General features: G+C 52.1%; 11 protein-coding genes across 11 annotated transcripts; 7 read left to right on the top strand and 4 right to left on the bottom strand.

Annotated features, from left to right (window-relative positions):
• Window positions 1-954: 954 nt before the first annotated feature.
• BO79DRAFT_234820 (NifU family protein) lies at window positions 955-2179 on the bottom strand (the record flags this gene model as incomplete). Its single annotated transcript, XM_025684418.1, has 3 exons — window positions 955-1193; window positions 1263-1799; window positions 1880-2179. The coding sequence occupies 3 exons, from the start codon at window positions 2177-2179 to the stop codon at window positions 1038-1040; spliced, it is 993 nt and encodes a 330-aa protein (XP_025544809.1). The 3' UTR covers window positions 955-1037.
• Window positions 2180-2844: 665 nt separating this feature from the next.
• BO79DRAFT_165095 (Zn(II)2Cys6 transcription factor domain-containing protein) lies at window positions 2845-4742 on the bottom strand (the record flags this gene model as incomplete). The annotated part of the gene is made up of 4 exons (XM_025679236.1): window positions 2845-3783; window positions 3862-4002; window positions 4067-4594; window positions 4683-4742. The coding sequence occupies 4 exons, from the start codon at window positions 4740-4742 to the stop codon at window positions 2932-2934; spliced, it is 1581 nt and encodes a 526-aa protein (XP_025544808.1). The 3' UTR covers window positions 2845-2931.
• A 348-nt stretch (window positions 4743-5090) lies between these two features.
• BO79DRAFT_234818 (zinc finger HIT domain-containing protein) lies at window positions 5091-6217 on the top strand. The gene is made up of 2 exons (XM_025684417.1): window positions 5091-5351; window positions 5422-6217. Exons 1-2 carry the CDS (start codon window positions 5281-5283, stop codon window positions 5918-5920), a joined length of 570 nt encoding a protein of 189 aa, XP_025544807.1. The 5' UTR covers window positions 5091-5280; the 3' UTR covers window positions 5921-6217.
• Window positions 6218-8760: 2543 nt separating this feature from the next.
• BO79DRAFT_242517 (putative Ras guanyl-nucleotide exchange factor RasGEF) lies at window positions 8761-12340 on the top strand (the record flags this gene model as incomplete). The annotated part of the gene is made up of 6 exons (XM_025685217.1): window positions 8761-9006; window positions 9084-9405; window positions 9484-9669; window positions 10047-11524; window positions 11575-12003; window positions 12065-12340. 6 exons carry the CDS (start codon window positions 8764-8766, stop codon window positions 12146-12148), a joined length of 2742 nt encoding a protein of 913 aa, XP_025544806.1. The 3' UTR covers window positions 12149-12340.
• Window positions 12341-12412: 72 nt separating this feature from the next.
• Window positions 12413-13074, top strand: BO79DRAFT_186844 (LYR motif-containing protein). The gene has a single exon (XM_025680499.1). The coding sequence runs from the start codon at window positions 12477-12479 to the stop codon at window positions 12831-12833; it is 357 nt and encodes a 118-aa protein (XP_025544805.1). The 5' UTR covers window positions 12413-12476; the 3' UTR covers window positions 12834-13074.
• A 364-nt stretch (window positions 13075-13438) lies between these two features.
• On the bottom strand, window positions 13439-14741 carry BO79DRAFT_234816 (putative PP-loop ATPase superfamily protein). The gene has a single exon (XM_025684416.1). The coding sequence runs from the start codon at window positions 14700-14702 to the stop codon at window positions 13458-13460; it is 1245 nt and encodes a 414-aa protein (XP_025544804.1). The 5' UTR covers window positions 14703-14741; the 3' UTR covers window positions 13439-13457.
• A 214-nt stretch (window positions 14742-14955) lies between these two features.
• Window positions 14956-15862, bottom strand: erg2 (C-8 sterol isomerase ERG2; the record flags this gene model as incomplete). The annotated part of the gene is made up of 3 exons (XM_025687126.1): window positions 14956-15401; window positions 15477-15503; window positions 15580-15862. 3 exons carry the CDS (start codon window positions 15860-15862, stop codon window positions 15064-15066), a joined length of 648 nt encoding a protein of 215 aa, XP_025544803.1. The 3' UTR covers window positions 14956-15063.
• A 1125-nt stretch (window positions 15863-16987) lies between these two features.
• xgeA (putative endoglucanase) lies at window positions 16988-17775 on the top strand (the record flags this gene model as incomplete). Its single annotated transcript, XM_025683672.1, has 2 exons — window positions 16988-17310; window positions 17373-17775. 2 exons carry the CDS (start codon window positions 16988-16990, stop codon window positions 17773-17775), a joined length of 726 nt encoding a protein of 241 aa, XP_025544802.1.
• A 1243-nt stretch (window positions 17776-19018) lies between these two features.
• BO79DRAFT_27850 (cyclin family protein) lies at window positions 19019-21274 on the top strand. The gene has a single exon (XM_025687911.1). The coding sequence runs from the start codon at window positions 19488-19490 to the stop codon at window positions 20793-20795; it is 1308 nt and encodes a 435-aa protein (XP_025544801.1). The 5' UTR covers window positions 19019-19487; the 3' UTR covers window positions 20796-21274.
• Window positions 21275-22695: 1421 nt separating this feature from the next.
• On the top strand, window positions 22696-24381 carry BO79DRAFT_206731 (putative proline utilization protein PrnX-like). Its single transcript, XM_025682036.1, has one exon. The coding sequence runs from the start codon at window positions 22874-22876 to the stop codon at window positions 24284-24286; it is 1413 nt and encodes a 470-aa protein (XP_025544800.1). The 5' UTR covers window positions 22696-22873; the 3' UTR covers window positions 24287-24381.
• A 427-nt stretch (window positions 24382-24808) lies between these two features.
• On the top strand, window positions 24809-26994 carry BO79DRAFT_165069 (GNAT family N-acetyltransferase). The gene is made up of 3 exons (XM_025679235.1): window positions 24809-26409; window positions 26481-26648; window positions 26706-26994. The coding sequence occupies exons 1-2, from the start codon at window positions 24971-24973 to the stop codon at window positions 26596-26598; spliced, it is 1557 nt and encodes a 518-aa protein (XP_025544799.1). The 5' UTR covers window positions 24809-24970; the 3' UTR covers window positions 26599-26648; window positions 26706-26994.
• Window positions 26995-27262: the final 268 nt, after the last annotated feature.

The raw sequence follows: 27262 nt of genomic DNA, 5'->3' as shown, positions 1-27262 counted from the left end.
CTAACGAGAAGGGCTGTGAGGAGTATATTGTAGACTATACTTGACCGGAGGATGAGATTGGCCATTCGTGGTGACAGTGCATCAAGAACATAACGGTCCAGGTGAGTAATGAGCTGCTACTAACTGAAATGGTACCTTTGATATATATATAGATTGGGGAGTCTGCATTTTTTTTTTTCTTCCCTACGAGTCCTATAAACATTTCTGGTATACCATCAATTCCAATACTTGACACCGGGACCATTTGCTGCCATTTCTATTTTAGATATACATGGTATCTATTAACTAGAGTCAATATTTCCCTGTATTACTAACTACTCAGTCCTCATACTATCCTACCATTCTACCAACAAAACCAACCATATACACCCTCAACAACCCTCCCCCCTAATCCCCACTAACATCCCCCCCTTCAACATAAACCCCATCTGATCCGAATCACCAAGTCCGAATAAACTACCCAAACAGAACCAAACAAGTTGAAGCTAAAATCCTGTCCCCATATCCCGATCTCCCCGAGCCGATAATCTCTACCGCTACTACGAGCAGTCCAGTTCCACTGTTAGTGTTACACTTAGTATGTAACTAGTGTATAGTCTGGTGGGTTGGTAGGTTAGTTAGTTAGGTTTGTCGCGCGCACGCACACAAACCTGTTGTGGGCTGGGCTACGCACAGATGCAGAGTGGATTTCGGTAGTTTGTACGGAGTGTGTGTGTGAATGTGATATCCTCGGCTCGGTTGAGGTCTTTCCCTTTCCCTGCAGTGGTGTCTCGGACTTCCAGGGTTAGGGGGGAAGGTGTTTGAGGTAGTGAGTGGGTCATTGGAATACATCAATATTGAGAATGATTAGGGCCTGCGTTTTCTGCACAAGCATTACGGATATTCTTGCTTGAGTGGTATACTGATAAAGGGGAGATTGAGCATTGTCTGGCAAAGCTTTCTATGGACCGTAACCCAGATGGTAGTATATCCGACGTCAGAATACAATACACATGAAATAGAAGTGATTAAAAATAGTAGGTGAAATAGGAGGGTGTTCAAGGGGCCGAATCCAACGTTCCCTTGCCGCCCGTCGAGGCAGTAGCGGCAGCACCCTTCTGCTGGCGCAGCTTTTCCTCGAATCTGGCGAACTCGTGCATCGATATCTCCTCTTCTTGGTCTAGCACTTGCTCGACTCCTTGGACTTCTTCGATCTGTAGGCAAAAGACACACAATCAGTCAAACTCTATTTTCAATATGCATGCAGGTAGTGTGATACTCACATAGTGCATGAGCATGGACTCAATACCGTTACGCAGCGTCACGGTACTCGAATCGCAGGTCCGGCAAGCACCGCGCAGCTTCAACAAGACAATACCGTTCTCAAAGCCGCGGAACTCAATGTCGCCACCGTCTTCCTGAATGGCAGGCCGGATCCTTGTGTCCAAAAGCTCCTTGATCATGCCAATCACCTCGTCTTCTTCTTCCTCGTAGGCCAAAGACTCCGACTCGCCACCTTCCTGGCCACTCTCACCAGTCTTGGCAACGGTGTTCACGATCGCCTCGCCCGAAGTCACGGCCTGAGTGATGAGACTGAAGATCTCGGGCTTGATGTGCGCCCAGTTGGAGTCGGTCGCCTTGGTTACGGTGATGAAGTCAGGCCCGTAAAATACAGAGGTGACACCGTCGACATTGAGCAGGCTTGCTGCCAAGGGAGAGGGGTGCGGAGGAGCGAGGGTAGAGCGGGGGGACAGGTATTCGAGGAAAGTGGTCGGGAAATTCTCGGGGAGGACACGGTGGTTAGGGATGAACTTCAATGCCTGTTGGGTTCCGCATACAAGGGTCAGATGCTTGTTCTTTCATTGGGATCTTCGTGCTGGTGTGCCACGGGAAGCCTTACATCAGGGTTCGGGGTGTTTTCTGTCTGAATGAATATCGTGCGCTTGCTGGACGGCGAAGGTCCATTTACGCGAGCCTGCACGAGCGAGTGCTGGTGAGGCTTCAAGGTCGGCCGGCGACGAGCCTCTGAGGCGGTGATAGCAGGCACTCGTGCCGAACGGTGGACATTCCTGTATGATCCGAACACCGCGGGTTTGGCGATCCGGGAGGAGCACTCCGCAGCGTTCAGTTGCTGCGTAGTCAATCTGACGCTGAAGAGAGTGCGCCTAATCATGTTTCCAGACGCTGAACTGACAGACATATTGACGCTGTGATGACAAGAGGGGAGAGTGGCAGGTATCAGACTCGTTCCTGTTCAGAAGAAAAGCGACTAGAAATGCCGATGGGAAACTCGAATCCCTCTGACGCAATGTGATGGCACGTGATCTTCCCGACAGAAGAATGCTGACAAATGAAGAGCGGAATCCACCAATCAACTGCCGGCAGTTTGACATCGCTGCCCCAGGAATTGTTCGGCATTCATTCTTCTGCTTGTTACTCGTACAGTGTAATGTAGACTATCGGACTGGTGGGCCTAGATGCCCGTAGTACTAGACACTATATATTATGGGTGTAACAAAAATGCCTCTCAGCCGAGTTCCGCTTCGGTTATACCTGCGTTGTGCAAAAGGCCACACATGCTTGGGCCTGCTACTTGGTGAACCTATCGCGGTTAACCCGGCCTTTCCTGAATATTCCTGGCTGGTGAGCGTCAAGGTCGAGTGTGGTGTAGAGACAGACATGTGGTGACATGGCGCTCGCGGCCCAATACCTTGTCCTGCATCAAGACCAACAATGAGCTGCTGCTGCTCGCATCGACTCGCTGCTTTGTGCCTAGTCATGAAATAACCAACATGTTGGTTGGTGATCCTAGGTTATATCTATGTTGGTAGATGGCTGGCAGCTGTTCATTATGTACTCGGTGTACTTCCCGTGCTTCCAAGCGCGAGTCCGACGTGCTTAAATGCGACCTGCCACCTTGGCACCGAAATCGCGTTGAACAGGCCAAGCTCATCATGAGACCTTTCCCACGGATGACAAAGACCGACGTAGACGAGCGGAGCGGTATTGGGGCCAAACCATGTCCTTCAACAATGGAGCTATTCCCAGACCTAGCGAGTCAAGGAGCACAAACACCCCCTGACACCACCTGTATTTTTGCGCTACTTCGTGGACCTGAAAGAATTGCGCAGATTGGCTGAGAGGGGCAAGCAAGTGTTGCGCGCCCAGCGTTTTCATATCAGACTGTGTACAGTACATAACGGATCGACAAATCTCGTCTGCATAGTGCTCCGCCAGCGCTGTGAAATCTGTTGCCACATCCAAGTCCAAGGAACGCTGTTCACTCGTTGGGGGATGCGTGGCACAGGACTGCGAGGGTGTAACGTCATTTCTGCGATAGCCAAGGACGTCGAGAAGCTCATCAACTAGCGGGTACAGAATAATCAATGTGGCCCAATAGATGAGGTGCGATTCAGCGCAGGCCAGGGAGGCGAATTGGAAGGGATCGGGGAATAAAGAGGTGGCAAGGTGTGCTCTCATGTCTTCCCGTAAGGGAACGTCATGAAGGCCAGTCGACGGCGTCCCAAGTTTCTCCTGCATCCTGAGACATGTCTGGTGTAGTCTTCCTTCTAGCGATAGGCAAGAACCCAGTAACTTCTCGCCGTCGTTCTTATCACCATTAGGGCTGGCAGGGAGTTGCTCGATGAAAATGTCTACGTGTTCTATGAGAGCAGAGCACTCAGCCAGAAGGTCCGTCAGTTCATCGATTGGCTCAAGTTCCGTTGAGCCTTGGGATAAGCGTTGTTGCGTAGTCAGAACTTCATAGAGGGTGGCGGCCTTGCGTCTCCCTACCGCATCACATAACTGGGCGATTCGATGTCAGCAACACTCAGCTGTTACGAGGATCAGCTGGATGATTAATCCGAAACCAAGGAGACTGACAGTAACAAATTTAAGTTGACGGTGGAACAACTTCTCAGCAATAGTTTCTTTTTTGCGGACGCTGCACTGGTTAATGATCGCGTTACTGCCTTGCACATGTGCTATCCAGGCCATGAATCCCGGGGGTGACGAGTGGATTAACTTTGTGAAATGTTAGGCCAGCCGCGAAGAAAAGGCATAAGGTGATGAGGACAGGAACACCGACTTCATATAATTGGAAAATGACTGTTGTATATAGGACATCTTGGCCCAGGCCTCTGCCGGATTTGATCTTGCCATGCATGATCTCCATCGAATTGTTATAGAGCTTCGTACTATACCCGAGTAACCGATCGTCCTTGTGTTGTTTCGCAAGAAAAGCAGAAGAAAGCGATAGAAGCGCTCTGTCCAGCAGAGGGCTATTCCCACATAGTTCAGGGAGCGTTTTGAGGATGTTTGACTCTTTACCATCTTGCAAATGCCGTGACGAAGGAAGAAAGCCCCCCACAAAGGAGGCGAGCAACTGTGATCGGACCTCCGCATTGATATTCAAACGGGGAAGGCCTGGCTCCACTCGTGTTAATTGACGGTCGGGAATCTTCCCGGAGGTCGACTTCGGGCGACGGGCGAGCTTCAGTTCTCCATCATCAATGATCTCGGATGATTTGTGGATAAAGACCCTTTTCCGTTCATAGCCGTTACAAATATGGCCATTCTTGACGCATCGATTGCATTCCGGCTTTGCCTCGTCACACTACACACAGAGTCATAGTTTAGATGACCGTTCCTGTTCTGTCTCCGAGGGCAATCAAGCCTGTTCGGGCCTTGCATGATTGGCTTACCTTGACCTTTCGTCGCCGGCACGTATTGCATCCGGTTGATCGAAAAGGAATGCCTCCCATAGCCGATTATTTCGTCTCACAAGCCGTCTGCCACGATTGATAAGATTTAGGGCGGGCAGACTGCAGACGGAGAACCGCTCGCTGTAGGAAGATGACTATGATCATTCGGGCTTTCGTAGCATTGTCAAGACCGCATCAGTAATCCCGTACGACGAATAATTGACGAGGAAATCTAGCGAGGCACTTATAGGTATTCCAGGTACTAGTAGATACGTATCTGAGAAGAGGATGGGGATCGATTGTCGTCATGGACCGCGCCACTTCACGTGAGCCCCCATTATTGGGCTGAGTTTGTTTCTTTTTTCGGTCCGCTAGACGATCGTCCCTGACGGTTCCTTATCGGCTGTCATTCTTTTATCATCACTTTTCCTTTGCAGAAACCTTCAATTCTGTAGGACTTGAGGTACCCCATCCTTGGTCCACACGCCATCACGCTCGCTTCATACGACCCTTGCGACCGGCCGAAGCAAGACAATGTCCTACAGAGCTTGATTGTCGCGCAGTTGGCACAAGGTTTGGATGGGACGCTGGCGATAAAATGCCCGGCACTTGTGAGGTTTGCGTCTCGGAGCCTTCGAAGTACCGATGCCCAACATGTGGGCTCATGAGGTATGTTTGTGCTTCAATCCATTTCTCTGAGAAGGAAAGAACATACCCGTGCTAATTGTCGTTGTTCTAGTTGCTCCTTGGCATGCACTCAGTCCCATAAAATCTACTGCGCACCTAAAGCACCATCACCAAAACCGACCAGTCCAACCGTCGACGCTCAACAGCCTCCCAGCGAATTGAACGAGCATGCGACTAGCGAGGTAGCACCCAAGGCTCAGAACGGCCTCGATATTAAATCCCTGGGGAGCTCGGCCGAACTCAAAGATTTACTCGATCGGTTCCCTTCGCTTCGTGAGGAGCTGTACGATATCTACAAGACTACTCTGGAGGAAGCATGGGTGGAGACTCAGCGCTTTGGAGGTCGGGGTCGACACCATGGGAGAGGCAAAGGACCACACCGTCATAACGGACCGTGGACCCGTGAGAAGGGCTTCAACCGAGGAGTGGGAAGGGTGAGGAAGCTACGGGAAAGATGCGAGGAGGGTCTGGAGACTGGGAAGAAAGCGGAGGGGTTCGTGCGCTTCACGTCCCTGGTCACTGGTAATGAGCTTCCCCACGAGGGCATGTAAGGGACCCCATAATAGTTGCGACTTCGCAGGACCCAACGCTGCCGGCATTCATGCCTGGGTACTTCCCGGTTGCGCACTCTACGATGAAATCTGCCGAGGATGTGTGTATTTGCATGCTAGTGCGGTCCGGGAGTCATGAGGATGAGGAAGGTTGATAAGGCCTCAGTGATAACTGAAAGACGGATGTTCAAGTACATTCCGAGGATGCATATGAAAATATATAGTAGTCCGTTAACTCGCTCAACCACAACTATCACCGACCGCGGTTGATCCATCATTCGGAAGACATGATACTACCAGGCACAAATGAAATTTACCCAATACAGAGTAGTAACTATTAGCTGTCTGCTGTCGGCATTTTTCGAGCCTGGACAGAGAGGTGTGGCAGGCCAAACAGCGTTCACTTTCCCAATATGCGGTCTAGCTGAAAGCTCGGTACTTTTGCATGGCTTCACAGCATACACCGCCATCAAGTTTCAACAGTATCACCGAGTCTCCGACGTGTCTTCAGGTTCCCGCAAGTGTGCATGCCACCCATCTGCACAACGCCATGTAAGCATGAGGTGCATGAACCGGATTTTCCTGCGAGAAGCCAAAGAGTCTAAGATGTACCTAAGCCAGACTGTGTTATGCCATCTGACCTGTGTACCTTTGAAGGGGTTAACAATGCAACAAAGTAGACTTGAGAGATCAAAACCATCCAAGTTGATGCTGACATCGACATATCATAATTTAAATAGTGCGATGTTGAATGTGACGGAGTTGGCCACTTTAAGGCCTAAGGCACCGAAACATCTATCTCAACAGTTACTGAAAGTCTCCAACGGAAGACAGAGATGTCATCGTGCAGCATGTAGCATAAGACTTTTAGTGTATACTCCACCAACTACCCCATCTAGTATCCAGACAGGCCTACTGGCAATGATGCCCGGCAAGAGATCATCTGTAAGTAACTCTTATGCTAACATGTGACTAAAGTCAAAACCAACTCAGGGGCCAAAGAACGAACGAGGACGGCGCCATCGTGGACCAAGCATTGAAACCAGTAGCAGTCGCTATGTGCATCGAAACCTGGTCAAGCCATGTTTCAGAGTTTGACTTACAGCATGGCAAGATTGGGGGGTCCGTTGTCCATGGCGGAAGCATGAGAATGGTTTGGGTTAAATCATCCACCTGCATCCCCAGCCGAACTGAAGCGAGCGACCTCAACGTCGCAGATCTTCATGAGAGCCTTTCAACCTAGGCAATGCATGCTATCTGTCTACTCCGTACTATCTCTCCACGCCCCATGAGGGGGGGAAATGGCGGGGAAATGTGACCCGTTCGAAAGGATTCCTCCAAATGCCGCCAATCGTCCATCACCGTGCCTCATCACATCTCATGTCTACCAACGAGATGCCCGAACAACGGGGATTTGAGCAATTGGCCTTAACCTTAGGATTTGCCTTGTTGTGATTCGTAAAGGCTTTCAGACTACTTGAGCTAGTTACCGATCTCCCCGTCTTGGAACACTGGCTAAGTTTTGACGAACTGCGATGTTATTCGTCCCGAGCACCTCCGCCCGCTCATGTCAATGGGAAATTCCGGGGAGGAGAGAGACATGGACCGTTTGCCTGTGATGTTACTGTATGCTTGGAGACACTCTGGGAAACAATCAACTGGGTGAATTGAATTGAACGCGTTGCGATTTGTTGAATGCAAAGTAACTTGCCGCGCTGCTTAGTTGAGTTAGCTTTGGGACGGCCGACTCCCTTGCTGACAAGTAGAAGCGGATTGGGGTTCTGGATCGTTGGCCGGAGAGTTTGGGGAGGAAGAGGAGGAAGGGAAAGCGTGAGGAGAGAAAGGCGGCGGCGGGACACACAAGGTCCATCCGGTGGTGAACACGACCGATTTTAGTAAGATCACAATCCTCCCCCCAGTTGGCCTGGGATGTCCTGCCATTGTGTTGCTCCGCTAGGGATTCTGCCGGATTGACCCATAGAAGTGCCCCGGTGTTTCTAATAATAAGAATTTCAAAACACAAAAAGCATAACCATAATAATTGTAATAATAATCATCCTGCCGTTGGAGAGAGAGAGAGAGAGGGTTAAAACCAAACCAGACTTACTTTCCAAAATCTCCCCGCCCGCAGCCTCCACCCCAAAACTGCCCCAACTTCTGACTGACTCTTTGGGGGCTCAATTTTTCGGTCGAGTGACATCTTCCCGCCTGCAACTGGCGGCACTCCCTCAAGCTGCTCTCTCCTTGACACCCCCTCTGTTTCTTCGCTGCCACTCATAGCTCTTACTGCCCCCTGGTCGATTTGCCAACCCGGACGAGTTCTCGTAAGACTTGTGCGACCCTCTTGCCGGTACCATTGTTGTTTCTGTTGCTAACTTGGGTTCTACCTGTGTCCAGCTCCGGTAACCTGCCTCAGCCGACGAGATCCACGATAGTCGAGAAAAAGCAGGAAAAGGAAAGACGGAGAAAAAGAAAAGAAAGAAGAAAAACGAGGCAGACGACCATAAAAAATAACCACTCAGCTAATCATCATCGAAATTTGACCACCACAAACAATCGAAGATAAAAGGGGAACATTAACCCCCCCCCCGGAGCTGATTCGAGCAGCCTCTTGGAAATCTTTCGATTGCGGCGAACCTCACGAAGCCTGGACCTTTTCTACGTTTTCCACCCAAGCGACAATGGATGAGCTGTCGTGTCCGCCTCACTCACTTACGTAGCTGTTGGACCCTGCGCTGTCGCACCTTGTTTGTTCGACCGGACCTTACTCGCGCCACAGCACCGCCCATCCGTTCGCGCAGAAGAAAAAAAAAAAAAAAAGAAAGTAAAGCCACATCGTCACCATGGCCTCCCAACCCTTGCGAAGAGAACGAGCATCTAGCGATAAAGCCGATGCTGCGCCATTCCCACAACGACCGGGCCTTCCCAGTCGAACGATTTCTGCTCCCGTCGGAGGATTATACCGACTTGATTCGGCTAGAACGGCAATGGAATCGGGGAATAAGGTCGACCGGACACTTCTGGAGGAGGATGAGAACCCGCCATCGGCCGGAGGGGATAGGGTGTCATCATCAACCCGTGAGGAGGTATGGCTAATCCAAACTCATGTCATTGGACCCTTGGCGAGCGCATTGTTTTTCTGACCCCCGTGCGTGTACCGCAGACAACGCCGAAGCCGAGTTTTCCCCATGTGAGCATCGCGGTGGTCGGTCCTGACCATGTCGGAAAATCGACATTCATTGAAACCGCCTTGGACATGAAGCATCCGCTTACTTCCCGATCGACTACAAAGAAGATGTCCCTGGACGGGACGGTGTACTTGGTTCGCCTGATGGAGATAGATACATTGGAGATTACGATTGGGAGCAATGGCGAGGTCAACTGGCCCTTACTGGGTAGCGACTCGCCTCCTACAGTGGATGGGGTGCTGGTTCTACTGGATATGACTCAACCGGCCAGTTTCCCTGAATTTACCGAACTACTAGGTTGGTCGCATTGCCGGTTCTGCAGCGGCCGGGGTCGCTGCGCAATTCAACTCTAGGATGTGGGCTGATGGACTGCAGACTCCTTAACCGCTTCTGACATACCCTTTACGCTGGTGGCCAGCAAATGCGACATACAACCCCCTGACAGCCCTGTGGAGCCAATATTGGGTGGCTATGAAATCCACCGGACCTCACCTGACTCACCACGGTCGCAGAAGATGTGCATTGCCTTAGTTCTGCGCTCTGTGATCAACCGTAAATATGGTAAGTGGACAAGCTGACCTATGCGATTGCCATGTGGATACGCGAGAGGCGAGGAAAGCCAAAGAACAGGGCGGAACGGTCCACTGTCTCGGTGGCCATCTGTCTGCTCGCATCACCCAACGCATTGCGTCGCCCCCCGGCTATAGCCCATCCCTTAGAGTGATGGCCCACTGGGTTTCGCGCTAGTTTGCGGCGCGGCGTGCGTTTAGCGTTCGCGTATCTCGTGGTGCAGTGGTTTTCAGGACCCGCCGATCCCTCGGGTCCAGCTCGGGTCCAGCGCAAGAGCAGCTGGACCGCAGCTGGACCACCCAATTCCTGTGGCCGTTATTTTCCCGCTGGTCTGGTTCACACGTGGATGCTAACGGCTCCTCTTTTAGACTTCATCGATTTCCCCTCCAACTCATCCGCCACCCCAGACTGGCATCACAGCCGCACCAACTCAGAGACCCCCACCGCTGTATTATCCGGAGCCGCAGGCGGCCCAATCACAGGACCTCTTGAACCAGCTGTCGATGGGTACGGTGTAGACCGGCAACCCACCGACCCGGCCACCTCTGCCAACCTGGCTTCCAATGGCCAGGCCTTTCGTTACGCCCGGAGCAACTCGCATCCGGTGCGACCGCATACGCCTCCTTCGGGGTCCCGGTTGGCCTCGCGCAAACAGTCTGTATCCGGGGAGTCGTCACCAAGTAAGGATCTCAACCGACAACATCGACTTCATACGGCCTGGCGCAACAGCGGCGGGTCAGATGCGTTCAGCAATTTTCTAGAGATGGGGGAGGACTACGATGGGCCCCGGAGTGCTCCGTCGAGCCCGGGAAGCAAGGACCAGACGCCTAGCGAGAGCTCATCGAATGATGCAGGCTTCACCTTTGACGAGCTAGTAGATCGTCTGGTCGCACAACCGATGTCAAAGCAAGATTCGAAGTTCGCGTCTATCTTTTTGTGTCTCTATCGCAAATTCGCCGCGCCGTGCACCTTGCTGAATGCTCTGATTAACCGATTCGAACGGAATGAGAACGACATGACCGACCAGCTCGACCGCATCGCAGTTCAGCTGAGGCTGCTGGGAGTGATGGCGCAGTGGGTTTCTGAATATCCGGGCGACTTGGCGTACCCGAAGACTCGCAAGCGAATCACCGATTTCGTCACGACGCTGGAGAAGAGCCACTTTTACATGTTTGCCGCCAAGGAGATCGGATCGTATCTGGAGGGGAATGCAGATGACGATAATATCGGATGGCCGTATAGGGATGGCGACATGGAAGAACCTGACACTGCCGACCCCCCGTTCCAGTTTTCCGGGCGCAGCTCACCATCAATTTTCCTTGGGGCGCCGCCGCTTGGCGATGAAGGCGAGGAAGAGGAAGAGGACCCTATTTACAACATGAGCGCTTTGGACCTTAGCGAAGGTGCAGCCGAGCCTGCGTCGAGACTGTCGGGGTCGATGTCGAATTCATTTACCTCCGAAAAGCCCGGGACCATCGCCAGCCAGTCGTTCACATTCCTGAGTACCGAAGCTGCGCAACGGGAGGCGCATAATCTGGATCTCACGCCACGCATCCCGCTAACGAAAATTCAATGGCGCCAGCTGATGGAGATCCCGGATGAGGATTTCGCACGGGAGCTGACGCGCATGGACTGGATCATGTTCAATTCTTTCCGACCGCGAGACCTTGTGCGACATGTCAGCATCTCCGGCGTGGAGAAGGATAAGATTTTGAGCTTGAAGCACGTCAACCGGATGATCAAGCAATTCAACCATGTCGCATTCTTCGTAGCTAGCGTGATCCTACTTCGGGACAAGCCGAAGCATCGGGCCAAGGCGCTTGAGAAATTCATGAACATAGCATTGGTAAGTCTGATTCATGAGAACCAAGCCGAGATATTTTCTGACAGCCGCAGAAACTCCGCCGACTTAACAACTACAATTCTCTCGGGGCCGTGATCGCCGGCATCAACGGAACCCCGGTGCACCGACTGTCCCAGACACGGGACCTGGTCCCGGTGCAGACACAAAAAGACTTCATGAGGCTGGTCATCCTCATGGGGACACAGAAGAGTCATTTTGCATATCGTCTCGCATGGGACAATTCCTTTGCGGAGCGCATCCCGTTCCTGCCGTTGCACCGACGCGATCTGGTGTCAGCGGAGGAGGGCAACAAGACGTTTGTGGGCGACAACAAGAACCGCATCAACTGGCGCAAGTTCGAGGTAATGGGAGAGGTGGTTCTGGGAATCCAGCGCAGCCAGAAGACACCGTATCCGCATATGTCCAAGTACGAGGAGGTAGAACGGTTGATATTAGAGATTAAGCTGTCGGGGGATGACGAGGTACGCTATCTTCCTCTTTCCACCATAACCATACCATTTCTATGATGCTGACAATCATCAGGACTTGTATTCGCGCAGTATGCAAGTCGAACCCTCGGCAGGCGGCGACACCGGACGCAAGAAGTTCGGCTGGTTACGGTCGTGAGAGACGAGAGAGAGGGAGAGTTATGACTAGTTGCAGCAGAGTCTGCAACAGCAACAGCAACCACCAAGCTGACGAGTACAATGAATGATGATCGTCATTTGATTGATGATGATGTACATAATGTAGTTTTCTACTACACACAAACCCCATCCATATCTTTGCTACAAACTTAGAGAGAAAGAAATGTGAAATCACGTGATATACACCGCATCCTCCGTAAACTTATCCGTAGCCATCCATCCACACCCACCATCAAATCCACCACCAAACCTATACCACCCAACTAAACCAAACACCTCCTCCATCCCAAAGGGAAAAAAGAATCAAAATGTCCACAGCCGCGAAAACAACCACAACCTACCGCGCCCTCCTCCGCGAACTCCCCCGCCGGACCCTCTCCACTCCCACTCCTCTCCAACACCGCCTCCGCGACATGTACATCAGCAACAACAACAACAGCCAACAGGGTGTTGTGGACGCAGACGCACAAGAATCCCTCCGCCAACATCGTCTCGACCAGGCAAACCAGTTCGCTATCTACGCTAAAGCCCAGCGCGTGTATGCCGAGCTCGTCGAGAGATATAACCCCGGTACTACCCTCGATGAGGAGGAGAGGATTCGGTTGACGGCTAGACGGGTCGGGTGGGATTTGCCTGTTGAGGCGGGGAAGGAGAAGGATGAATGAACTGATTTTTTGGGGGTGTTTGGGGGAATAGAGATGAGGCTTGGGGTGGGGATTTGTGGATAGGTGGATGGATGGAGGGTAGAGGATGGGATAAAATAAGTCATGGGTGGAGTTTTGGGTGTATATTTATCTCTGAATTTGTGGTTCATTTGTGGCTTTTGTGCTTGGAATTGGGGGGGTTTGTATGATATTTTGTATGTATGATATGTTTGGGAGGAGGGTTGTATTATAGATAACTGTGATGATTGATTTAAGTGTTCTTTTTGGAGGGGTTGTTGAGAGGGTTGAGGAGGTTCTGTGTTGTAGAGTTCATATTGAATTTATTACTATGAACGTGTTTTCTCTGATTGAATGGGCTGGTGTATAGATATGGCTGGCATGTACTGGTAGGTAGGCTAGTATAGTCCCATGGGACGGATGTATTATGTTAGTAGTAGTGAGATGATGATGAAGTGCGTTTCAGTGATTGGTACTGGTAGTAATCCTCTTTCAGGTTGTTCTTTTTATTTACAATTATAGTAAAGAACTTTAGTAACCAGTCTGGTGGCTGAAGCTGAACTTTGCTTCTACAATAATATAACTCTGTATCATGGGTATATGTATAACGGGCATAACTATATATCTTCAAACACCCCCCAGCTCAACCTTCTCCATCTGCCTGCGCAACGTCGAGCTGCCCTCCTCATCTTCCAAACCAACTTCCATCTCAATCGCCGTCTTGGGCCGATTCTTATTCAATCCCTCCAGCAGAGTACAAGCCTTGCACACGCGCTGACTGGAGATATACCCGCAGCGCTCACACGTCCCCAGTACCTGCGACTTGACCTTCTTCTGTGCCGGCGTCTGCACCTGCTCTGACTGCTGCTGCTTCTTAGGCACGCTATCAGAAGTAATCTCCATCTCCCTATCCTTGGCAGCCTCATCCTCCTTCAACTTCCTTTCCATCTCCGCCATCTCCCCACCTCTCGTCCTCCCATTCTGACTTCCACACCCACCACCACCGCCACCCTCTTCATCCTCACCTCCCTTCCCCCTAACCTCAGCAGGCACCAAAAGCGCCATATCCTCCCCAGACTTAACGATATCCAAAATCGAAGACGGCCTAATCTTCTCCAAATCCTTGATCAACGTCCTCGCACTGCCCCGAAACGCCTCCGGCGAGTAAATACACTCCGTGGAGAAATAATCCAACTGGCGATGATGCGCATACAGCACAATCTCCTTCTCGTAAGCATACTTCAACGGCTTACTCCTCTTGATATCACTAGCCGCGGACCCCGTCACAATACTCGTACCCCTCGACAAGCGCGGTAAATCTCCTCTCAGCAGATTCATCATCACCGTCTCCGCCACATCATCCGCATTATGACCTGTCACCACATGCTTAATGCCCAGCTTCGCGGCCCCGCGATCCAGCGCCTGCCGCCGAAATACCCCGCAGTATGTGCAATTTCCCTTTTTGCCGACCTGCGCTACGACCTGGTCCATGGTCCAGCCGTATAGGTCGCCGTAGCTGACGATTACGAGTGGCATGTTGTATTGTTGGGCGTTGCGTTTCACGGTCTCGAGACTGTCGTCGCGGTAACCCTTGATGCCTTCATCGATGGAGAGGAGGCATAGGTCGAGGCCGTAGTTGTAGCGTTCGTTGAGGGTCTTGAGGACGGCGGCCAGGACGGTGCTGTCTTTGCCGCCGCTGGCGCCGATGGCGACTCGTTCGCCAGGGTAGAAGAGGGAGGTCGAGGTGATGGTTTCGTGGACTTCGGTTTCGAAGACGTGTAGGAAGCACGTGCGGCACAGCTTTTGCCGGTTCTTAGGGCGGATGATTACTGCCCGTTGGTCGTGGCAGCGGGCGCAAGGGGAGGGGGGCATGGTGGTGGTTTGTGGGTGTGGTTCTGGGTTGAGGGTAAGGGTATAGTGGGTGATGGTGGAGGCGATGAGGGGAGCAATTTTTGATAAACTGATTTCGCGGGCCTGGATGTTGGCTTATCGATAAGGGATTGGATGAGTCAGGGTGTGGGTGTGTTTGCAGTGTTTGTGTGGTTAGTTCCCCGGGAAGGGTGAAAAATAAACAGGCACAACGGAGAAGAGAAAGAGGTAAGGGGGTGAAAGGATGAATTGTGGTAGCGTTATTAAATGGTAGTGTATTCTATCGGACAACGTCGTCGTCTATCTAATGTAGTGAGAATAGTAATAGTATTATACATATACCCATCATCTCGCCATCTATCGTTTACATCTTGCCCTTGAGCAGGTTGGAGATCATCTCGCGACCAGTGATTCTCGAGGTCGCCCACAGGGTCGGGAAGTCGAGAGTGCTGGAGAAGGTATCGGCGTATCCGAAGAAGAGCATCGGGGGGATCCAGCCACGGGCGTACTCCAGAGCAAAGCAGGACTCATCCATCTTGTACTGCTTGACCTCACCGCGGCGGAGGTGGTGCACGCTACCCTGGGGGTAAACCTCGGGCTCGTAGGATCCAGGAACGTAGGCGAGCTGGGTGCCCTGAAGGATGTTGAAGTAGTCATCGGCCGTGTGACGGCCAGTGTGGCCCTCAGTACCAATAGCGGTGCCTAATGCATGAGGAGAGAGTATTAGCACGTGTAATCAAGGGCATAAAAATAACCGGAAGACAGGGGAAGCCATACCGAAAATGATCAAGTACTCCGTGATACCTAGAGGGAAAATAAAGCTTAGCACAGACACTATGGATAAATATAGAGGTGGTATGGAGCAAAAGAGGGGACGCACTAGCATGAATAATATACATTGCCCCCATCGCACCACCGGCGTTGTTGAACACCCATTCCTCGTCCAGGTTCAGGTGCGTGTCGGTGACCTTCTCGCCCAGCTCGGAGACGATGAAGTTCACGACCGAGCGAGTGTCATTACCGTGGGCCGCAATGGCGCGCTGCGACAGGTCGTGCAAGTGGGAAGGATCGAAGATGTAGAACTGCTCCAGCCGCGCGTTCAGGTAGCTGTAGAGACCGGTAAAAAGGGCCAGGAGGGCCACGGCGAAGCTAGCGCAGCGCATGATGACGAGCTGTTCCGGAAAGCAATTGGCCGGAAAAACAGAAGCTGCAGAGAGCTAATGGGTGGTGGGGAAGGGGGGAGGGCGTGGGAAGGAGAAAGAGAGGAGAGGGTGTGGAAAGGATGGGGTGATTATTCTTTATTGTTCTGATTGATGGATTGAGGATATTCAATTCCAGGGTTGCCTGATCCGGGAAGGCTACCAGGATGGTCCGGCTGAGTCAGCAGCAGACAGCAGCTTTTGGCCGTGTTTGCCTGGCTGTCAAACACGCCAAAACTATCATTCTGATCATCCCGTGATTATTCATTTCCCCGAGTCAACTCACTAACTAGTCTGTACTACGGAGTAACTAACTAACTCTACCTCGATAATATCCAACGTCAAATTAATCCGTCCACAAAAATAGCTTGTTCTGACAGCACCATGTGTCTCGACGGAGCCCGATTGGGGATTAGTCCGATCGATTAATAAAGCTGTCCACCTTTTGGAACCCTGCGGACGAGCCACGCCCCCCTCGGGCGTCCTAGACATTCATTTAAACGGCATCCTGTTATCTAATCCGAAACGGACCATCTCCGTGGCTGCCCCCTCTCATCCGGGACATTATACCGTCTCGAGATGACGAATCCACTGAGATTCCCCTGATCTAAACTTCCTCTGGATATTTCCACCGTGTCCGTGAGTTTGGTTGACCTCCATCCTGCACGGGGCATTCCGTGGGACCGTTTCGAAACCAGGAACAAGCACCACACTCATCCTATCGGCCTTCTCCCTCCTGGTCCACTCGGGGTCAGGATCCATTCGGCGACGGAGTTTCCAAGAACCTCCGTTGACTCTGAGTGCACATGTCTCAACGGCCATGAGGACCAAGCTCAGCAGGTCCATAGGCTAAATCGCCCCGGCTGTTTCTGCTTGATGAGGGCTATGCCTAATTTTATCCTGTTCCAGAAGACCTAGACGGCACACCCATGGCTATAAGAAGGCAGCCCGGTCGGAGGAAGATGGATTTCTCTTCAGCAGCTCATACACTATAATTCTCTGGGTCAGTGGACGTTGATCGCACATTGCACCAATATCAATACTTTACCCGACCATTCGTCTTTCCTTTGACCAATAATCACCATCACCATGAAGGTTCTCGCTCTTTCCGCTCTTCTTTCTTTGGCTTCGGCCGCCTCTATCAGCCGCCGCAGCGACTTCTGCGACCAATGGGGTACCGCCACCGCCGGTGACTTCATCCTGTACAACGACCTCTGGGGTGAAGACAACGCCTCCAGCGGCTCCCAGTGCACTGGCGTCGACTCGGCCAGCGGCAGCGAGATCGCCTGGCACACCAGCTGGTCCTGGGAGGGTGGCAGCAGTGACGTCAAGAGCTACGCCAACGCTGCTCTGCAGTTCACTGGTACTCAGCTGAGCTCCATCTCTAGCATCCCCTCCACCTGGAAGTGGACGTATGTTGCAGCCTAAACCTTCCGACCGACCATCAGGACGCATGCTGACTCTTTGGGAATAGTTACTCTGGCTCCGATATCGTGGCCGACGTGGCCTACGACATGTTCCTGGGCTCGACCGCCGACGCCTCTTCCGATGAGTACGAGATCATGGTCTGGCTTGCTGCTCTCGGCGGTGCTGGCCCCATCTCGTCGACCGGCTCCACCATTGCCACCCCGACGATCAACGGCGTGACCTGGGACCTGTACACCGGCCCCAACGGCGACACCACCGTCTACAGCTTCGTCGCCCAGTCGACCACCGAGGACTTCTCCGGTGACCTGAACGACTTCTTCACCTACCTGGTGGACAACGAGGGTGTCTCTGACAGCCTGTACCTGACCACCCTTGAGGCGGGTACCGAGCCCTTCACCGGCAGCAACGCCGAGCTGAAGGTGTCCGAGTACTCCGTTTCCATCGAGTAAATAAAATCACAAACACCGAGTGTGGCAGGATACATACTAATGATTTCAAAAAGGGATTGTTAGGAGCGGAGGATGAGAATGTAGGCGCCGTGTTTCAGCTCCCTAGGCAGGATACCGGAGGGACATAGTTATAGGACGAGGGGGGGTTGTTTTCCTGAAGAAGGGGGGGAGGGGGGGGTTTACTTGGGGTGGCAAGCAGGAGTCGATGGTTTGATGACGCGCCGGGGCGACGAGGCGACGGTCGAATCATCATATGTACATAGGCCTGGAACCCCGTTGGGTTGATAATCATGGAGGAATTCCATCAAGATTGCTAAATATAACCATCGTCACCCACATTGAGACCTAACCGCGGAGGTGGAGAAGAGAGGGATGTCAAGCAGAGCCAATGCAAGACAGGCAGGCGTAGCCAGTGTAGCAGCTAGCCAGGTGAAGTAACAAGAATAGAAGCATCAGCATGAGGGGCAAGCACAATCACATCCAGCTATTTTAGCTAGCCTACCAACTTATGCACGATCATCAATTGCGGCGCTTGCATCCGGGCGCTTAAGTGCAGCAGCCCTAAAGTGCTGACAGGGAGGAAAAGAGAGGGGTAGCATCAATCAATCAATCAGACTGGAATGGGGGGAAAAATAACTAACACATGTTGTAGAAATTCTCCTTGAGTATAATTAGAAATAACATCAGGCTGGCCAAGTATCTCTCACGCGTTCCAGGATCGTGATGGGAGACTTCGTGCTGGCGACGCGCTCAGCTGGGCCTCTCACTCTTTTTTTTTTTTTCCCGCCACGCTCCTTGATTCATTCCTGCATCTCGTGTCTTGGGCATTCTTTTGGCGCGCGCCCCCAAACCCACCCCAGGACACACAGACACAGACAACTTACACATAATTCCAGTTCCATTTTTGTGCCCTTCTTCCCTTCCAATCCTGTCATCCAATCATCCCATCATCCCGTTATGCTTGGCTACTGGTGGTCTCGGGCTGTCGCGCGCGCCAAACCCACATCCAGCGATCATCCATCGATCGGCCCCTGCAGGACTGGTGGTTAGTTCGTTCTTGTCTAGGGTGCTTGTCAGGTCCCAACCTGGATGGGGTTGAATGGATGGATTTGAATGCATGTAATGCAATGCGCGTCGGGTGCCCTCCTGTCCTTGCAGCTCCTGTCCAGCCTTCGCTGTTGGTGTTATATCAGGCTTGGAAGATCCGTCGTTTCGTCGCTGTTTTTTTCTGGTCGGTCATTCATTCTTCACGAGGGAAGTTATTTAACTATACCAACACAAACATCATAATCAACAACCACTTACTCCGCCATCATAGCATCGTGTGGTTATTTTTATTTCCCCACCACCACCACCACCCCTTCTACTTATTATACTATATACTATTTTTATTTATTATCATCATTAACTCGTTGACAAGTCTTGTCTCTGCTCTATTTAATATTGGAACGATCTTCCCTCCCCTCAAGTGGCAATTAACCGATCTTATCACTTGTCTCAAGTGACTGTCTCACTACTATCTTAAGCCCATTCATCACGGAGGTTGACACGACAACACATTCCTTACCCTTTCCTGCTGGCAGGATTCACATTCTTCACTCGTCTATTCAAGCCCTCTCTATATCCTGCGTCTTGCTCGCTTTCTTTTTTGTTTGCTGGCTATCGCTCTCTCGTCTCTCCTCTTTTTCTTCCCCTGCATCCTGCAAAGTACCATGGCTGTCCATCCCTACTCTCCTTACACCAACTTTGCATCCCCCACCACCACCACCACCACCACCACCGGCATCATGGATTTCGATCGGGCGGCGCTGCATGAGTTCATCATGCAGCCCGTCTCGCGAGACATGATCTCTCATCTGGCTCAACAAGCGATGCAGGTCATCCGCTGCGAACCGCATGTGACAGCGCATCACGCGCATGGCCAGCCTACTCCCCCCAGCACGCCGCCCTTGGATGCAGACCTGCCTCCTCTACCATCTGTCACCACCTTTATTACCTCGCTAGTACTCCGCTCGCAGGTGCAGGTGCCGACGCTGATGACCTCGCTGGTCTACCTGGCCCGGTTGCGGGCTCGCCTGCCCCCCGTCGCCAAGGGCATGCGCTGCACAGTGCATCGCATTTTCCTGGCTTCCCTGATTCTGGCAGCCAAGAACCTCAACGACTCCAGTCCTAAGAACAAGCACTGGGCCCGGTACACCTCCGTCCGCGGCTACGAGGGCTTTGGGTTCTCGCTGCCCGAAGTCAACCTGATGGAGCGTCAGCTGCTCTTCCTGCTGGACTGGGACATCCGTGTCGACGAGGCCGACCTCCTGCACCACCTGGAGCCGTTCCTCATGCCCATCCGTCGGCGTCTCCAGCTCCAGGAGCAGCGGCAGCGCGAGGCTCAGCTGCGTCAGCCCCGTGAATGGCGTCGCTTCCATGCCTCTGCCGACCTGTTTGCTGCTCGCCTTCACCGTCAGAAGGCCGAGGGTCGCCGTCTGCCTGGCGAGTCTCCCACACGGAGACGTCTGCCCCCCAGCCCAGCATCGTCAGCTTCCCTTTCTTCCGTCTCCTCAGGCAGCTCTTACTGCGCCTCTCCAGCGTCCGTGGCCGAGTCGGAGCGGTACCGCCCGTACCCACCCCGTCGACGTCCCTCGACCCGCAGCCATGCGTCCGTCTCTTCTCCGCCAGCTTTGCAGGATGTCCCAGGCCTATCACGTGCTGAAACGCTTCCCTCACTGAGCTCGCGTGCTTCCAGCATCGCACCCAGCTCACGGGGCGACACGCCCGCTAGTCTGCGCACCTCCAGCTCGATAGCCAGTATGAACGAGGTGCACGTGGTGGATGGCAGTCGCAGCCCATCGGCGAGCAACGGCTATGTCTCGATGGGCGGCACGAAAATGGAGGAGCTGTCGCAGCCGAATAAGAAAGCCCGACACTCCCTGAGTCACGCACATGGACCCGGACAAACCCACCCGGGGTTTGTAGCGCGGTTCCTGGCATCCGCGGCAGGGTCGTACATGGGAGGCCGTCGGCATTAGGGTTCATCGAGCTGGACTTGATGAGTTTCGGACGATTGTCTTCTAATACCTGCATTGCATTTTTGCTTTTCCATTTCCCCCTATCATCCCAAATTTTGGGATAGTTGATGAATTTCTTTTCTCTGTCTTACCGTGTGATGATAAAAGCAGTTGACCCAATACCCTCTACCCCTCTCTCTTCCCGTGATCTACAAGAGGATAGTACTTACACTCGTATCCCGTGATGGTGATTGAATATGCATTGCACAGCGGCGTTGATACTGGTCTCTTTGGATATTGATTTTTCTTCCATGTGTATTTTGCTTTTTGTTCATTCTTGACTTATTTTTTTTTGGATGCTTCCGCGTCGGTGAATCTTTATTTTTTCTACCCAATACTTCCGTCCCAGATTGCCCAACTGACCCCTTTGATGATGATATTATTACCTGGATCTGTATGTACAAGCACGGTAGATTTGCGCCCTACTTATGGTATAATAGCATAGTATTATTATTATTATTATTATTATCATCATCTGATTAATACATGAGTATTGACTATAAGGTATTGTGCTTGATCATCTGGACAGAAGGAAATGGTATCCGTGCGAGCAATGAGATGGCAGAGTGCAGGGCCGATAGTAGCCGTTGGAGGAGTAAGGGTGGCGAGAGGGGATGGTTGATTGACAGCGAGGAATGAGGAATGTACTTTTGTGCATGGTACGCGCGGAGAAGATAGGAATGTGGGAATACTTTCAACAATGCTTATCTGGGGTAGAGAGAGGGGGGATGGACTTACGTGGAATTGGAATGGATGATGCGTAATCGGATGGATGGAGAGTAGATAGGCAGACAATCTGTACTCTATACTGGCTTATGCATCTGCCTGTTGCAAGATGTTTCAGCCATCACCACGGATGTCTAGTAGTAACTGGTACTCCGTAGGAGTTATAGTTATGTATGCAAGTACGTACTTCATGCCACGGAGATCATAGTCCTCAGTATGCTGGTATACGTCAGACACAAACCAACCAACATTGTCGCATTACAGTATGTAGTTAGCAATTAGCAATTAATGGTATCACGAAATGATATGACAGCCAACCCCATTACCCTTTATGACAAGTAGAACCACCAACTAGTGGATGAATTATTGAGAGACAAGCAACACAACGGCAGAAACTATCGAATCTTGTCTTGAATTTATGGAAATGACAATTGCTTTTTTCTTTCTTTTTTCTGCTGATTATTTCCCCTTCCCGTTGCGGATGGATTGGGTGGTGGGGAGGAGGATTTCCTAGTTTAGTGTCTGGGCTCCACCCCACCCATCCTTCCCCCCCCCAGATACTTACTGGATTAGGACTAGTTGCCAGTGGTGGTGGATGGATGCCAAGGGGAAGGGAAGAGGGGATTACCAGTTCGTATGGTATTTATAGTATCGAATTCGCCAGAATTGCCTCGAAGTGTGTAATTGGGGAGTTATGTATGTATCAGATAGTTGGAGATGCCAATGCTGGGCAATTAACAAACCAATCCAACAAAGGAGAGAGTTTTGGGATGATAATGGATGGTGGAGGGTGTATCATCACTACTACTTACTGGACTAAAAGTACTACAAGGTATAGACGCACGAGCAAATTCCCCGAGTGGCTTCCTTTCCGATGATCACTTCTACCCTTCCATCAGGGATAGGAATTGATGGACCGGACTATCAATTACTTGTGGGTGTGTATACTTGGGATATCACCTTGAATTATTCTACAGTATTATCTTCCATTTTCAAAGGGAAAAATAAGATAATCGGTATTATCCAACGCCCCGCCGAGGCTGAGAGATTGTCGTCATCCGGTCCGCCCGCCCAGAAAAGTGAACCCGCCCGCTTGCGTCTTCGCGACTTTCTCTCTCTCTGTCCGTGTCTTTATCGCATGTACTCAGATACTAAATTAATATATTAACTCCCCCATCGTCTCCGCTGTTCCCGGACTGTCCCTTGCCCTGCTCGTTCTTCTCCACCTCTCCCCCATCCTCCATCCCATCCCTCCCTCCTCTACTCTCCTACTCTCCCCTCCCTCTTCCTCTCTTTCTTATCAACTGCTTATCATGCCACTCACCATCCTCTCTCAAACACAACTCCGCTCTCTCCTCCTGTCGCTCTCGCGCGACCAGATTATCGACCTCCAGCAGAACCTTTCCAATGCTCTGAGGGACTACTCCACCGGTAGCCAAGAAAAGGGCTGTGCGGCCGCCTACCAACCTACGCGCACGGCCATTACCCGTCAGAATGGTTGCACCACTCTGTTCATGCCCGCCAGCACGGGCAACACCCTGGGCATGAAGATGATCTCTTTACAAGATAACGGTCAGGCCGGCTGCTCCGTCGATCCTGCTTTAGACTTGTCCTCCACAGCCTCCCGGACGTCCTCCTCCAGCCGAGTCAACCAGCGCAAGTCCATGTCCTCCATCTCCTCTGAAGGCAGTGAACAATCCGTGTCCTCCCAAGAGGACGACGACCATACCTCCTCATCTCCCTCCTCCAGCAGCAAATCCCTGACCCCCGGCTGCGTGAACCAACAACCCATCGACACCGGTTTGTCCAACACCATGGGGGCCTGGCCCGCCGCCGGCTCCCGCGATACCTCCCCGCAAGGGACGGTGACACTGATCGACGAGACGAGCTTACCCTTTGGACTGATCAACGCCCACGAACTCACCCCCTTCCGCACTGCCCTGACCGCCACTATGACCCTCAACAAACGCAAGCGCGTGCGGACCGTGGTGGTATTCGGAGCGGGCAAGCAGGCATACTGGCACATTCGGCTGGCGCTGATCCTGCGTGGAGAGGGCATCAAACGAGTGTATATTATCAACCGATCCTTTGACCGTGCGGCCCAGCTGCTGCGTGATATCTACAGCCCCGAAAACGCCAGCTGGCGCGGCGATGTGAAATTCTCCGCCGTCAGCACGGACTTTGTCGAGTACGACCGCATCCTGCACGATGCGCTGCTCAAGGCAGATGCAATCTTCTGCTGCACGCCCTCGACGGAACCGCTATTCCCTGCACACATCCTCACGTCGCGCGACGGACGCCGAAAGGGCCGTCTGATCAGCGCGATTGGATCATACCGGCCGCATATGACGGAGCTGCCACCTGAGTTGCTGCGCGACGAGGTGACGGTGCACAGCTCGCATCGGCATTTCCACAAGCATGTGCGACGGAGTGGCGTGGTGGTTGTGGACAGCTTGGATGCGGCGCTGAAAGAAGCCGGCGAGATTGTGCAGGCGGGCATTCGGCCACATCAGGTGGTGGAATTGGGAGAGCTGCTGATTGTTCGGGATGCGTCGCGCGGGGAGGGCGACAACAGTGAGGATGGCAAGAGTCTTCGGGACTGGGTGGAGCGCGGCAATGTGATCTTCAAGAGCGTGGGGATGGGCTTGATGGATCTGGTGACGGGCGGCGATCTGGTGCGGCTGGCGCGGGAGAAGGGAGTGGGCACGACACTGGAGGAATTTTGATTGCTTTTCTTTCTTTTCATGTAGTAATTACTTGAAACTCACGATGCAGGCACCGGGAAGGAGGTAATTGCTGGACTATGATATCCATATTCAATTCAATCATTCATTCATCCTATCTTTATTCTATTCTATTGTTCACCATCTTTCTTGAATGCTCATAAAAATATCAAGTAAATTAGAAGTAAATCAGAGAAAATAGGGTAAGGAATGGACTCCCAGCCAATCAACTCTCCCAATTTCGACTATTTTGCTGACCGCCCGGAACATGACATCAACCATCGTCTCTCTTTTCTTTTCGTTGAGCTTCATTTCTTGTTCTGCTTCTGCTTCATCTGCCTCAGCTCACTGCAACTTCTGCATCTCTCGTGCTGCCGCGGGGATCCATTGGCACCCCAGGAACATGTGGCCACCCAGTCGGACAGCACCCGAACTGGGCTGATCTATTTCCTGCAGCGCCGGTGAAAGCAAAAGTGAGTTTCCTGCAGGCGCCGCGCGATCGTCAAAAACCCAGTGAGGGGCAACGGCGCATCATCCCACACAAGCTCATTCTTTGCCCCCCCCCACTGTGTAGATACTACCATTTACTAGTGACTATTTACTCTTTCTTCTTCCCTGCCTCTTGCTTTCTCTTCCTGCTTCCTCTTCTTCCCCTTTCCTGCTCCAAGTCAGGTTAAGTCAGCAACTATGCGCCATCACGTGTGCCATCTGCCCAACGGGCTGAGCTTCACAGTCTCCCCCGTCTTCGGTGGCTTCACCTTCAAATCCAACGATGTCAACTCCAGCCAGTCCATCGTGCCTCCTGGCTGGAGTATTGTGCTTGCCACCAACCGTCCGGACCCCGACACCACAGACACCAACGATGAAGAGCGTGGTCGAACTCGCGGGACTGGCGATGATGAGCAACGTGCCCGCCTAACTCGTTTCACCACCCCCACCCTGCGCGATGACTCCCTCTACATCTCCTACATTGTCGACCCACCCAGCAGTGACTACAAGCCGGTCAGCTCCCCCACTCGCCAGATCGCCATGATGCTCTGGGTCACGCTGTGGTGGTACTTCCACGAACCCCAGCCCGACCGTCGTCTGCAGACTGACGCCTCCGCCAATACCCCGCCTTCTGGCCAGCCCAGAGGCGACTGGCGCGTTAACATCAAGCGCGAAGGCTTCTTCAAGGGTCGCACGCTGCTCCAGAAGCTCGAGCGCATGGGCCTCATTGCCTCCGAGGACTCGTCCGTCGGCGCCGAGCCCTATGACCCGCAATCCTGGGCCAACATGTTCGTCAGCCGTCGCAGCTTCTGGCAGATCGACCCCCGGCTGTTCGTCTTCACCATGAGCCCGCAGACCATCCCCCAGTCGGTGTCCGGCTCTCCTTTTGTCCAGCGCGTGGCCTCGCCGTCGCGCGAGAGCTTCAACCTCGCTCACACAGCCGGCCAAGAGGTCGCACATTACGTTCCCAACGAAGGTCCCTTTGCCTCTACCAGCCATCTGCCCACATACTTCCCTCCACCTCCTACCCAATACACTTTCACCAACGGCATCCGACACCCCATCCGCCCTAAACCCCCGCACCAAGGCGACGTCTTCTACATCCGTTACATCCCCAGCGTGCAACAATACCTCTCCTTCCGCATCCCCTACATCCCCCCATCTCACAAAAATCCCGCCCCACGCCCCAATAACCCCACACCCAGCCACTCCGCAAGCCACTCCACCAGCAGTCTCGACCAGCCCTTAACCGCAGGGCCGTCGGACCTCGACCTGCTGCACAAATGGATGAACGACCCACGCGTCAACGCCTCCTGGGGCGAAGCCGGCCCCATCGAACATCAGGAGAAATTCCTGCGCACCAATCTCAGTAGCAAGCACAGTTTCCCCGTTATCGGCTGCTGGGACGGCAAGCCATTTGGCTACTTCGAGCTGTACTGGGTGAAGGAAGACCGGCTGGGGCCGTTAATTGGCGGAGCCGACAATTACGATCGAGGCATTCACCTGTTGATCGGCGAGCAGGAGTACCGTGGTCCTCACCGCGTGCAGATTTGGTTGAGTGCGCTGGTGCATTATTGCTTTTTGGCGGATTCGAGAACCCAGACGGTTATGTTGGAGCCGAGGGTGGATAATTTCAAGTATGTCCCCACTATTACTACCATCACTCAACGAAAAAAGGTATAGGTACAGATACTAATGGGGTGAATAGATTGATTACGTACCTCCAAGAAGCAGGCTTCTACAAGGAAGGCGAGGTTTCGTTTCCGCATAAACAGTCGGCTTTGATGAAGATTAAGCGGGATACGTGGGAGTGTCCTGCTATTTAGTTTCCGATTATTCAAGAGGTGTTAGTTAAAGACTGGTGGTTACGACAAACGTAAGACATCTCAGCAGAATCAGGATGGATGTATCATCAATACTAATCAGCCGGCAGGAACTGTGTGGGCTACACAAAGTGAAAAACCAGTTAAGAATAAGACGCTCTATAAGTAGTGAAAAAAAAGAAAGCCAAGACGGAGTGCAGAGCGGGTGTTGTATAGACGAATACTTGTACTACCTTTTCTAGAAGCAACTCTTCTCTTTTTCTTTTTCCAATGGTGTTTGGCATTTGCATCTAATTAGGGTTATGGTTATGGTATGGTTATGGATATGGTTGCGATGCGGATCATCTACCTCTACTCAAACTTACTACTGTGGTGGATTTCTGCAGAAATCGAATGATTCTCTCTTATGTACTGTAGAAGCCTATAACAGATAAAACATTTTGAAATCTTGAGCTGAGTTAATTGAGAGTTGCTAGCATATGGGCAGTGAGTCAAGTGTTTGAAAAGGTGGATGGATTTCATTTCTTTATATTACTGTCCCATCAACGAAATGAATGAATGGTGTCGATCCCAAGCCTACCGGTGATTGGCCACTTTGAGTTCAAAGATCGACTGTACAGTATAGTATACTAGGAGTAAAAAGTAGTATATTGTCCAGAGTCGTCGA

This window comes from Aspergillus costaricaensis (assembly GCF_003184835.1).
Source record: "Aspergillus costaricaensis CBS 115574 unplaced genomic scaffold BO79scaffold_2, whole genome shotgun sequence".
NCBI classification, from domain to species: Eukaryota; Fungi; Ascomycota; class Eurotiomycetes; order Eurotiales; family Aspergillaceae; genus Aspergillus; species Aspergillus costaricensis.
This window is presented reverse-complemented; position numbering and strand designations above follow the sequence as displayed.